The 13,500-nt window shown below is 45.8% G+C and overlaps 1 protein-coding gene across 1 annotated transcript in view; it reads left to right on the top strand.

Moving 5' to 3' along the window:
• The first annotated feature begins 410 nt into the window (after window positions 1–410).
• LOC133343412 (rab11 family-interacting protein 1-like) overlaps window positions 411–13,500 on the top strand; it is a 37,374-nt gene continuing 24,284 nt past the window's right edge. Inside the window, 2 exon segments of the mRNA XM_061552993.1 lie at window positions 411–2,027; window positions 12,195–12,697. Coding sequence (XP_061408977.1) covers window positions 1,633–2,027; window positions 12,195–12,697 — 898 coding nt within the window. The 5' untranslated portion in view covers window positions 411–1,632.

Raw genomic sequence — 13,500 nt, 5'->3', positions numbered from 1 at the left:
TGGCTCTCGTATGGCATAATGCCCCCCCCCCACCGTCACGTCTGTGTTTCCCTTCCCTCTTTCTACATTTGGCCATTCGGCAAGGGGCCGCGCAACAACGGGAGGGGTCAACGTCCCAAGAGACCCACGTGGCTCCAGAGATGAAGAGCAGTGGCGCCGGCAGTGACGTCAAGTTAACAGGATTATTTATATCATTTATATTGTCCCCTTTCTGTACAAACAAGTTGCGACACCCCCCCACACACACAACATGCACAGCACCCACACACACACACCCCTACCCAAGTCATGATATCCCGTAGTCCCACTCGTAAGCTAAGCAAGCAATCATCTCACCAACAACCACCACCCACCCAACCCAACCACCCCCTTTCCACCCTCCCACCCCCATTCCTTAAGTCGGCAGCGCATGTCAAGACACACACACATGCTTACGGCAGCCGGACAAACACAGCATTGTGTGTGGGACGGTAGCAAAGTAGCGGGCGGACACACACGGACGCACACACACGGACACCACCCAGTGTGTGAATGCACGCGTGTGTGCGCGCGTGTTGCGCACAATCGGCAGATGCTATCGTCGACGTGCGAACACGGCGGCCTGGAGAGACAGCGAGAAGCAACAACAACAGCAGCAGCAGCACGGGCAGAGATGAAGACGACATTCTGATTCTTCGCAAGATACAGGAGCGCAGTGATCAACTCCCGTGTCTCCATCAGTGCCCGCGCTCTCGTCGATGCTGAGTTTAAGAACGAACTCGTGTTTGCTGCTTTGTAACTGTAATTCTTGTTTTTTTTTTAACAGAAATATTTCCTGTCCGTCTTGGGGTTCTGCTCGGGCTATACGGAAGGCGGTCGGAACGCGTCTTTAAGCGGAGAGGAATTTGGATAGGGAAGAGCGCAAAGGAAGATCTGGAAGACTACGAAAGGGGAGGATGATCGTCCGGATTGAACTTAGTGTTTGTTAGTCGTGGCCAGAACCTCTCTCTCTCTCTCTGCTTGCGGTGCTTGTTGTTTTAATTACACGAAGGGAATATTATTAGAGATGAGTGAATACAAAAAGGGGCAGGATATAAAGAGAAGGAAGACAAGCCAGTTCGAGGCGTAGTGACGGATGGCCACAAATAGATACCAACGCTGTATTTTAATGTAGATTATTTCGGTCGAAGGCAGAAAGGCAACAGCAGAGATAAGAAAGTGGCTTAATATGTATTGTTTTGTCTTATACAGCACATTAACACACCGTGCCTAACACTCAGTATTTTTGATGTAATACCCACGTCCAGTATAGGTACACAGTGGTTATACAACATCACCACTTATTACTGAAGAGTACATCAGTAGTGTACTGCGGTTATTGTAAGAGGCGTGTTACTATATTTGAAATCAGTTAAGAAGACCCTATTGAGAATAATCCTCTAAAATATATGACTATAGGTTACATAGCATATCAAAGGTGCATCGCTTATTTAGGTAAAGTGCTTATAATATCAAGCTAAAGAGCATACTAAGATAATTATAGTATCAATACACAGCATCGTTCAGCTACACTGTTGAGTGCTATTGTCTAGATACATAGACACCGCCACATAGTGTTGTTATTGAAGAAGCCAAGAGGGGAAGAAGAGGAAGATGTCTTCTGGATCTCTGGAGGAGCAGGCAGCTCAGAGGTGGTGTCCCACTCACGTGCAGATCACCGTCCTCCAGGCTCGTGGCCTGCGTGCAAAGGGCAAGAATGGAACCAACGATGCCTTCGCAGTCATGGAGCTGGGCCGAGAGCGATATGCCACGTCCGTGCTGGAGAAGAGCTCCAATCCCGAATGGAAGGAGGAGTGCTCATTCGAGTTGCCCCCAGACGCCCTGGTTGGAGACGGAGTGCCAGGAGGAGGTCACCGCCAGGAGTTGCAGAGCTGCGTGGTGGTGGTGTCCGTGATGCACCGCTCCTTGCTGGGTCCTGACAAGTTCCTGGGACAGGTGTCCGTGTCGATCTCCGAACTCTACGTCGACAAGTCCAGACGCAAGCCCGAGTGAGCTATGGGTGGGGGATGGGAGAGACATGTTTGGATGGTGGAGCTGGGTTTGGGATAGAAGTTGGGTTTGGGATAGGAGTTGGGTTTGGGATAGGAGATGGGTTTGGGATAGAAGTTGGGTTTGGGATAGACGCTGGGTTTGGGATAGAAGTCGGGTTTGGGATAGAATTTGGGATTGGGATAAAATTTGAGTTTGGCATAACAGTTGGGATATAATCTGGGTTTGGGATATAATCTGGGATAGGAGCTGGGTTTTGGATGAAAGCTGGGTGTGGGATAGGAGCTGGGATTGTGTTTGGAGATGAGTTTGGGTTGAGGTGGTCTTGGCCGGTGCACAGGATTCCACTGTGCATCATGAACTGCTGGTATGGTGTAATTTTACAACATCGTGAACTTGAGAATTAATTAAAACGTCCAAATATCCAAATGGAGAGCCCACCTGAAAAAAAGTCCTGAGACACGGTGAGGTTTTCCTGGATTATTAAAGGACACCGTTTTAACTATTATTGTGTCAACTTAAGACTCGAAAATATCTAGACTGTTATCGAGTACTGTCGGGCAATACTGTGCCGTAGTGTACTCTGTGTGATTGTCCTGTTGGTATCCTGTACTGGTTCCCGTCCAAGTAATGTGGAATTTCCACCATTATATCAGGACTTGGGATACATAGTACAGTACTGTAATAATATGCAACCTATATTCCATGTCATAATACTGAAGTAGTCTCATTACTATACCGTGCTGTTGAAATGCCCTATTACGATGCAAGTGGGTGGGTGTGTGTGAAAAAGAGATGGCGTTTGCACGCAAGACTAAGATGCAAAAAATACTGTTCTTTCACACAGTACTCCAACATGCTTTCTCAGTCTTAACATGCTGCCATGACGTGCACACACAAGAGCAGTACAATAACTGTAGTAGTCTACAGTACGTTTGCTGTACATTCACATTTAGAATAGCACAGTACAACCAGCGTGGTTGAAGAATGGTGTAACAAAACCCACTCGCACCCCCCCCCCCCCCCCCCATTCGAGTATCAACACAGGGTGGGGACAGGCCTTCATCAAGCAGTGGATTGGCAAAGGACCCCACGTCTTAACGTTGCATTGCAGTGACTCCACACTTTGTATGCAAGCCTTGGAGCCACAGTGGCTAATACAGTACGGGAATAACCATGCACACACAACCCTCCACACACACACACACTGTGTGTGTGTGTGTGGAGGGTTTAGTGCTTATGCCTGCACTGCATACAGTAGAGTAGTGGAAAACATAGTGCTCAGCAGTCGTGAGCACATTTGAGCTCTGCGTTGTCTGGGCCTTCGGTGAAATGTCCTCGTCTCAGCAATGCTTCCGCAGTCATCAGCAGCTCACAAACAGAAATGAAGCTTGCACCCACCGACAGCACTTGCATACAGCTGCTACCTTCTGCAAACAGTGCTTGAAATCATGTCCGTACAGTGTGCAACATCACTTCAGCCAGAACTCAACGTTATTACCTAAACCCGAAAGCTTGCGAGAAGAACAAGAGCACAACAAAGGCTTTGTTTTTTAATCCATGGCCAAACACAACAGGGCTTGTGAATATTTTTTGCTGATAACGGATTTGTTAGGAGCCCTACGGGGGAATTCTTTAAGCAAAGGAGCTGTGGAGGCTTGGTTGACTTGGGAGATCACTCAGACGATTACACCAAAAAGTGGACTCTGGGCAGGGCACGTTGCTCAGAGGTCGTGGACGACACCAGGAGCAGAGTGGCAGCCTAAGGAGGGGGGATACATTGCTTGAGAGGACATCCGCCGCATTGATGGAGCGATGAAATTGGCTTGTGTGCAGGCGCGAGATGGATCGTAGGATCGCAACAGCGAGAGATGACTATGGTTTGGCGTGGCCTTCATCCAGCAGTGAATATATCATGACCGGTGATAATAATGATGATCATTGTCAACTGGTCCCACCCAGAACATTGCTTCTTTTTTCCCATCGTCGTACAGTGGAGCATTATGAAAGGCAGTGGTGCAGCCATTTATCTCTTTTGTAATTGAGCTGGCGGTCAGTCGGGGTGGTGTAGGGTGGGGGGGGATTGGTTAGGATAGAAATTGCAGGAGTGTCTTGCTGCGTGCTGGAATTTTTAATGTTAATATCTATTCACGTGGTGGTAACTCTTAACAACCTTGTGTCTTGGTATTCTGACAGGTCCACCTTGGATGTGCCCAACAATATATACGACCACATCTCCCTGAATGCATCGTGATGTTTTCAGAGCTTGTCAGCTAAAGCAGGGTTTTGAGCCTGCTTAACACTTGCACGGGCTTTCTCTCGGTGTTATAGCCGCTAGGCTCTGAATTGACCACCATATGGCAATAATGAATGTCTCCCCTTCCTGTGCGAGGAGATGGGCATTCTCAGAGAACCTGTATTTCCTCCCACATGTTAAACTCTCTCTCGGAATTAGCCACACATACCAGTACAGGGCCCTCCTGCAAACAAGTCTTGAGACTAAACGAGGGTTTCCTCGGTAAATAACGATGAATACTTATTATTGTATTATTATTAAATGACACACCGATGACATTCAACAATATTCGTTGCCTACCACCCAAACGATATCAGTTGGTGTCCCTTATTTCCGTGGTGTGGAATTTATATTGCATCTGCAAATTGAGTTTTGACCTTGGTTATTACGCTCTAGTCATGCGTGATTGAAAAACGGTGCGATGATGTATCCACGATTTGTTTTTATATTACGGCCCACACTTGGTCACCTACAGTACAGTGCAGCAGCTGTTATTCTGCTGTTGCTGCTGTGTCCTACAGAATGTCGAGGCATTGTTGCGTCCTGGGAGCAGATCAGGGTCAGATTTAGAAATGCCCAAGTCATCAGCTAACCTGGTTCAGCTGTTTGTTCCGTCGTGTGCGTGACTTTCTGTCAACGTAACCAACTGCAAGGTAGTTTCTTGTGGGATTCGTTAGCGAAAAATCAATGACAACTCAAGTGACATTCAAGTTGGTCAATATTTCAGCCGATACTGTGTAAATGGCCGTCTTGGATGTTGGACAAAATTGGCTGTGATAAAGAATGGCATTTTGACCAATAAGCTGACCGATACACGGCAATATGGGTGACCAATATCATGGATCCTCTTCCAGTAATACTGTACTTATTTAAAGCGATTTTCCAATCCACTGCTGGATGAAGTGCTCCCCACGCCATGTTGGGCATGGGGTTTGATTGACCATATTCCATCACACAGGTCAGTGCGGATTGGTGAATAGGGTGCGGTGTCCAGGACCGGTTCAGATATCACTTGCCACTGATGTTAGCCATGACCAATAAATTAACTTAGGTTGCCGGGTTCATAGCGCAGTGTACACAGCAATGCGCTACTGCTCCACCCCAATACTGTAACTCTACAGTAGAATACATTCCTATAATATATTAGCAGAACCAAAAAAAACAGCAACATGTTTAAATGAATATACTGTATGCGTTTAGAGTATTTGGCTGCTATACATTTCCACATGATAAGCCACTTCGTTGAGCTATCATTTGTGGCCAGGTCGCTTCTGAAAAAGAGCTATATAGCTCAGTGGGCCTTACCTGGGAAAAAAAATAGTAAGATAGAGTAATATATGTGTGGTACGGTTGAAACGTGGTTACCTACAATACAGCAAAGCTGTTCAACTTTTGGTAACAGTTTGCTGATGAATAGCTTTAGTTAGAATTCCCTGTGAATACAGTATGAAGTCTATGGCCAAATCCTCCAGAATGTCCCCGATTTTGTCAGATCTCAGAAGCTAGGCAGGGTCCCAGATAGAGCTTGGACGGGTGACCACCATGCTCAAACAGGTTGTTATAGGCTGCAGAGCAACGTGGTGAGTAGCAGAGGGCAATGCAGTGAAATCAACTGTTGAACTGTACTTCTATGCCTCTGCTTCTTTTGCTGCCCGACTTCACCAACAAGCACTTACCAGCGTTTTGAGGTGTAAATACCACGATCTGCACGGTGTTGAGAGGGCCCTCATCCAGCAGTGCATTAACAACATCAAACCACACAACATGGGTGCAACATAGTTCATGAGCAATGGATACACAACGTATATCCATAAAATCCGGTTATAGCCTGTCATTTCTAAAAAAGAAAAAAATCACTTAAGTGAATAGCATAAAAGGATGAAGACATTGAGCTTTGTCAGATGAATAAACAATGCTTTAATGTGCCTAATGGAAGGCTGCGAAAACACATGAAACCCAAATCCATTATTGCCTGCAGTAAAATTGGATATTTGCAATTAAAATACTGTGACGCATACTGCAGTACATGAACCGCATGACTGCTGCATTGTAATGGTTAGCATACTGGCCTTGCAATCCAGCGGTCGCCAGTTCGATTCAGTCTCCTGGCGCGCGAGTTGAAAACTTTAAACAACGGTTGCAAGTTCCTTAAATCCCCTGGCCTGTCCACCCGGCATTATTAATGTGTACACTGGAGTCGATTGACAGGTGGCTGATGGTGGGGTAAGTGTGGAGTACTCTTACATTCCTCGAGATATCTGACCAGTGTGGAACAGTAGGCCAAATACCCCCTCGAGGGTTTATAGAGCTTCCTTTAATGGAGGCCCTTCCTCCAGCAGTGAAAAGAGCAAGCAATTGCAGGGCTACACCTTTACATGGTCATAGTCTATGAACGGCCGTTTCCTTCGATTTATTTTTCAGGTAAACCATTCTTTGTTATGCTGGTGTCACGATGACATTTCAGTACTTTAATCTGTGCTGTGAACAGCTTTCTTCTTTCTTGACGTTTCTGCACAGCACGTTCCAAAAATAATGTTTGAGGCCCGCTGCCCTGAAGTGAGAGTGTTTATGATACTCCGTGACGTCAATGATCCCTTTAAAAGATCTAAAATTATTACCTTTGATACTCCCTTGGTGCCAAACACTGTACTATATATGTGCGTAACAACACGTAGCTCTCTCGCACACTTATTCAACTGGCCAAGTTCAGTGTATACTTTATCTTCCAGATAATGTTATGTTGTAAATCCACTGTTGGATGAAGAGCTCCCCATGCTTTCTCGCTGGGTTCACAGCAGCCTGCACTATGGGTTAATTTCAAGGCCATGGCTAATATAATTGGCGAGTAGCATCAGAATTGGTCCTTACGTCCCACTCTTCCCCAACCCACGCTGACCAGCATGGTGAAGCTTGCTCAGAAAACACCGACGACCAAGAGAGTGTGGTTAAGGCCTTCACCCAACAGTATATTAAGGGATTGTAGATTTGTATTAATCATAATTTTTACACGTAATATTGTATATGAACCGGTCATGTCAACGATCAATTTGATATTTGTAGGAAACGGTCATTTGCTGAGCGTTTCACTGCCGTGGCATGTGGAAAGAATACATGATACCGCAGGCAACCTTCCTCCGTTCTTGTGGGTGCTGTGTCATCCGTTATGCGGCTGCAGTAAGGCAATGTGTGAGATAGCGACACTAGCACCGTGTCACTGTCATTTTCCTGGCATGTGAACACAGAGATACAGCAACTTCCCGCATTGTGCCAATATGCTCACGCGAACGATTCTAGCAAGTCCGTGTGTGTGTTTGTCTGCTTCGTCCTCCATGAAGGCCCATTAGTGCGATGTGCTTCGTATCCTGCTGTGCTGGGAAGTCCCATCAAATGTTCCTGCAGATTGTTGTTTAAGGGGCCGTGAAGCTAAATTATATCTTGTGTTGCCAGGAGCAAACCACGTAGATTTGTGAGATAATTGAGCACGTATTCCGCACGCTGTTCTCCCTCGCTAATGTTTTGTGAGTAGGTGGGAAGGGGTGGTGGTCTCTTAATTTCACATGCTGTAAATGCAACAAATTGAACCAATTATGCACACTTATTTATTGTTCACAGTAATAGCAGCCATTAACTTTACGCAGTACACGAAACGAAATGCAGTGCAGAATAAAGCGTTGTTTTTCTAGAAAATACGGTACACCGTGGTTTATTAACATATGCCGCATTGCATTTTGTTGCAGAGTTGCCCTTCTCCAATGGCAGTGTTCTATTTGAGGCAAAATAGGAGGTAGCGTAATATTGAAAGATATTATGTAAACACTGGATGCCACCGTGGCACAATGATTCGCAGGCATGACTTGAAATTCAGAGGTCTTCGATTCGATCTTCCAGTTCGGGGAGTTAAAACGTTGGACATTTTCCTCACATCTCCCCGCCTCCGGACACGCAGCAGTATAAATTGACGCACCACTTGTTCCATCGGAAGGTCGTGCGTGGCGGGGTAAAGGTTGGCTATCGCCATCTCTTCAAAGACGTCTGGCCCGTGTGGACGAGTAGGCCAAATTTGCCTCCGGTGAGGACGCTGGCGTTTCCGCAAGTGGAGGCCCACTTTGTCCAGCAGTGGCATGAGCGAGAAATTGCGGCCCTGCACCTTTACCTTTTGCCCAGCAGGTAAACGTTTAAAGAGCTTTCCATTCTGCTCCTTTTCTAAAGAGGCCATTGTTTGAGCATCTGAAACACGGAGCAGATGTGTTGCCCTCATTATGTATTGCACTGAAAAACAGTCGGGCGATTTTCCAGAGTCTGGCACATTTAAATTGGTAGGTGATCCAGAGAAAAGAACGGGGCGACGTGCCTCGTGGGTTTTTTGTTTTCATGGATTATGTTTTTATTGTTGATATTTTTGTAAGAATCTTAAAATATTTAGCATTGCCAACAATGAGAAGGCATTTGCTTTGTGATAGATTGTGGCTCAAAGAACTCTTTCATTTAAAAAATGTTTCTTTGAAATATAATGGAAACAATAACCTGTGTTTAATATGTAATCTGTTTGAAATTATCTTTTGTTAAAGCAATGTATAGTACTCTAATACTTTAGGTTACATATATAGCAGTTTTAGCAAAAACTCATTGAGAGATGCATTAAATTGCCGTTCATGTGGATCATATATACAATGGAGAGTTTTTACTGGTAGGAACCACCTGGTTCCACCAGCCCACAGGGGATTATTGTGTCCGTCCGTCGTGCAGGGAGGGGCTGGGTGGGGAGGGAGGGGCTGGGTGGGGAGGGGAGGGTGGGGAGGGGCTGGGTGGGACTGGGTGGGGAGGGGCTGGTCACCCCGTGGTGCCCTTATAAAACTCAACGTTTAACCTACTCACGCCGGCTTGTGCCCGCCCTCACAGTCGGCCATATTTGCGGAATACACCACGCCGCCGTTGACCCTGGCCATTGACCGAGCAACCCAACGTTACTACCAGCTCCCTCCGCAGCAGGAATGTGTTACAGCATTTTTTCTCTTGTGCTCAGGCCAATAATACAACGTTCATAAAACTGAACTTCTGATTTCAGTGAGAGATGAAAGCTGTATAGGGGAAGTTAGGAGTTGCTCGCAGAGGTGATGACCGGTGGTCGAGCTTAACAAGAGCGGCAACCGAAGAAGGAAGTGATAAAATAACCCCACGTTCTCTCTGGCTCGATGGCTTGTTGCATTGTGGGACTAAAGGATGGCGATGGTTTGAGGAGGCTTTCATCTAGCAGTGGATTGATTGTGACCGATGATGACGATGATGATGAGAGTTGAGAATGTATGCAAATGGGAAAAAAATTACTGTAATATGTAAATGTGAGTGCAGTTATTCTGTTTTGCACCAGATTGCTTGGCCTCTCTTGGGGAAATAGATCCCTCTGAGTCAATCTGAACCAGGATGACCATGCGCTGCCTTCATTTGAAATCCCTAGGGGCTGTTTCATAAATGATCATGAACAGATTTGGTTTGTACTTTTCTTTTAGCATTTAAACGACACTGTGTCGCGCAAGGAAAACGACAATTTATTCTTTAAAATACAATTGCCTCCACATCTAAATGCAATCGTACCTGCACTAAAGCTCGCCGTGTATGCCGTCCGCTATTACATTGGGATAGGAACTGGAGACTCGGCGGTGCGTTCATAAATATGGTCATTGCAAGGTCATTAGATGTGTGGCGGTCTGGCTGGCAGAGCATCATTAATTCATACTAAGCGTGGCTTAGTGCAGCTCATGATACATTACGAGTTCCACTTTGACGGCGCAGTCCGCGGTGGCTTAATGCTCGCACTCAAGACAGGCCTGCCAACAACAGATAACAGTAAGCAAATTGCATCCAATCAGCACTTGCTCGTTGCCACTTGTTTTTGCATTACGAAAGAAATCCTCCACTGCAGAGCGAAAATTGGAAGGAGAATAAACTCCCGCACCCCCACCACCACCACCTTGACTCCATCGCAAGCAAATTATCGGATGCGTTGTCAGCGCCCGTTTTTTGGTGCAGCCTACATACAGCAATGTGCAGTTTGCTCGTCGATATCGAATTGTCAACAAACTGGTCAAACGGCTGATGTGAATGCTTTTGTAATGATGCAAGTGCGACTCTTTTTAAATCCTTTATATTAAGTTCACTTGCTTGCTTGCTTACGCGCTTACGACCGTGCAAATCTTTCGGTCGTTTTTAACCCACTTCCCGTGATCCAATCGAGCTGACATTTTGCACACAGACTCGTTGTGCGTGACAATTTATTTTCGTGAAAAATTTTTTCCAAAATTTTCCACTTTTTAGGATTTTTTTTTCATATTTAATTTAAAATACCAATGTGATCACAATGAAACTCTTACTCAAGAAAAACAGAAATGAATAATAAAATAAAACCGATGCCACGCATATAAAGGATTAATAGTGAAAAACTTTGTTTTTACGGGTTAATTTTTTCACGCTGAATTAGTACTGCGTCCCAATACCACCACCCCTCCCCGTTCACTTCGTCGTTCGATGTCGCGACGTGTCTGCTGCTACATACGATGAGGACCTGTTTATCGCAACTCTTTTTTTTTCATCCCACGTTTCGTATTTGCACGCTCTGTTTACAACTAAAAAAAAAGCACGCCACAGTATTAACAGAGGTTGCCTTATCTTCAAGTGCCGTGTGTAGGGTAATGGATGCGTCTCGGGGGTTTTATCGTGCACGCACACAATAGGCGCTCTTCTCCTTGTAAAGCTAATCCCTATTTATTGCTCAAGTTACGGTTAAATGTACACTGAATATGGGCGCAGGGTTTCCCGTTCCCACTGCCCGCGGCTATCGCAAAGATATGTCTGGAATGTCTTGGGAGAAAAAAAAATGTGGTCTAGCGTTTGCATGCTATATTTATAATGCACAGAAGACGTACACGCTACAAACGACATTATAACCATATAGTTTACGGTATTGTAGTGTAGTAATCTAGGACTTGTCCATTAGCCACTTCAATATTAACCAAAAAATTGTATTTTTAAGACTTCACTCCGTGGGGATTTACTGTAAAAATGGGCATTCAAGAATATTTAAAAGCAATAAGAATCCCTCATGTGTGAGAGACATGACCCACATTTGTATCTTACTCGCAGTGCCTGATGCCAACAAATGAAATTACCAATTTCAGAGGGTTACTCATTTCGAATCACATTTGCTCTGCACAGGCCCAAACTTCCAAAATTGACAAATGGCTAGCAACAAGCAGCACTGTTGATAGTATAACAGACACGAGTTAATGTGTCTTGCATTGAGCAAGGTTGTGAGAAGCTGGGAAAAGAGATGATGGGAGGGAATGCCCAAGTCGAGCAGTGCAATGAGACAAGCAGAAAGAGAAGTGTTTTGACCTGCAGCACGGTGGTGAACACAGAGTGAATGTGACCAGGGCCACTCGGAGGAGGAGGAGGAACAAAAGGGGCAATTTGCCACTGGCCTCACACATGAAAGGACTCCACAACGGGCCTATATTGTTGATGTTGCTAAGGAATAAGGAGGCCCCAGTTGGCATTCTGCTCTAGGCCTCCAGGAACCTCTGAGTAGCCTTGGATGAGGTGAAACAGTCAGGCTCGTTGGGTTTGCAGCCAAAAAAACAAGATGAGTAATTTATTTCGAATTTGTAAAAAAAAAGCTCAATATTTCAAGAGCCACAATGCACGTGCATAACGGTCACGCAGCGGCCATTAAACAGCCTCGTGCGGCTCCGGAGCCGCAGGTTGCTGACCTCTGGTCATGCTGGTAGGCCGAGTTGCCTCAGAGGTAACTGCAGTCTGACGAGTCGGCGCTACACCACCCTTAAACCTCTCCCCCTTGCGTTGGCATTCCTCGCAGGTGGTACAAGTTACACTCGAAAGCCGGCAAGAAAGAGAAGGACCGGGGCGAGGTGCAGCTTTCGGCGCATTTCATGAGGAACAACCTGACGGCCAGCATGTTCGACCTGTCGGCGCGTGACAAGCCCCGCTCCGCCTTCGGCAAGTTCAAGGACAAGGTGAAGGGCAAGAAGAAGGGCAGCACCTCCGACTCCTCGTCGGCCATCGTCCCCGGCGTGCTGCGGATCGACAGTGAAAACGAGGACGAGGATGTGGAGAGGGAAGAGGAGGTGAAGAAGAAGGCGAAGGGCAGGAGCTTCCTGACGCTGCCGGGCATGAAGAGAACCTCGGTGACGCACTCCTCATCCTCGTCACTTTCCTCCTCGCACGTGTCCATCCCGTCCACCCCTGATCCGTCGCTGCCGCCGCTGGGACTCCCGTCCTCCGGCCCGGGCGCTGGGGTCGGGGTGACAACCGTCATTACTCCCCCACCTGTTGAGCTGGCTCCAGAGCAAGACATGACTGGTGAGGATGTAGGAGCGGTCAATTAGGCATGTACCACCATACACTTCAGATTATATATAGCAAAAAAACGTTTCCCCCCTCTATTTTAAAGCAGAAGTTGATGGTGCATCTTATAATCTGGAAGGTGCGTGTGTGTGTCAGACCAGATTTGTATAACTTTTAACGTCTCATCATCTAGACAATACTGTAATAGTGCATCAATAAAAATGTATGTTTAAAAAAACCTAGCTATGGCTAAGATCAATGGTAAGAGATGTTAACTGATCCTGCAAACGACCTCCTCCCCATAATCCGCACTGTCTTCCATCAACATGTACACTCTCCAATACAGCATCGGGAGTCGTTCAGCACCGGATTGACAAAGGGCTTCAACTCATGATTATTTGTTGATAGGTCATTCAATTGCCTTGATTTTTCAATCGTATTTTTATACAATACATATCTTTAAAGTGATTTCTGGAGTGAATGCAAGACGTCTAATCTGAAACATTCACCGTACACTATATCCTCATTTATTTTTTCCAAAGAAAGCCTAGCAATGTAAGTTTTTTTTTTTGCCAACACGTAATCTGTTCCCTCATTTCATATGCACCTCTTCCGAGGTAACGTTAATGCCATTCCTAATCGCTGCACATCAATCTTCCACTTGCGTTCTAAAACAGTAACGATTAAATCATGACTGTGGTTATTTCTAAAGGTATTTCCACCAAATCCATGAATCCATCCAGATATTATTCACGTGCTATGATGAAACTGATTTCATGCCTATTACTCGACTGTCTGCTCCCTTTATTATATTTTAC

The sequence above is a fragment of the Lethenteron reissneri genome, chromosome 17 (genome assembly GCF_015708825.2).
Source record: "Lethenteron reissneri isolate LAM-NWPU_2019-01 chromosome 17, ASM1570882v1, whole genome shotgun sequence".
NCBI lineage: Eukaryota > Metazoa > Chordata > Hyperoartia > Petromyzontiformes > Petromyzontidae > Lethenteron > Lethenteron reissneri.
Note: the sequence above shows the minus strand (reverse complement) of the source record. Positions and strands in the feature narration are given on the sequence as shown.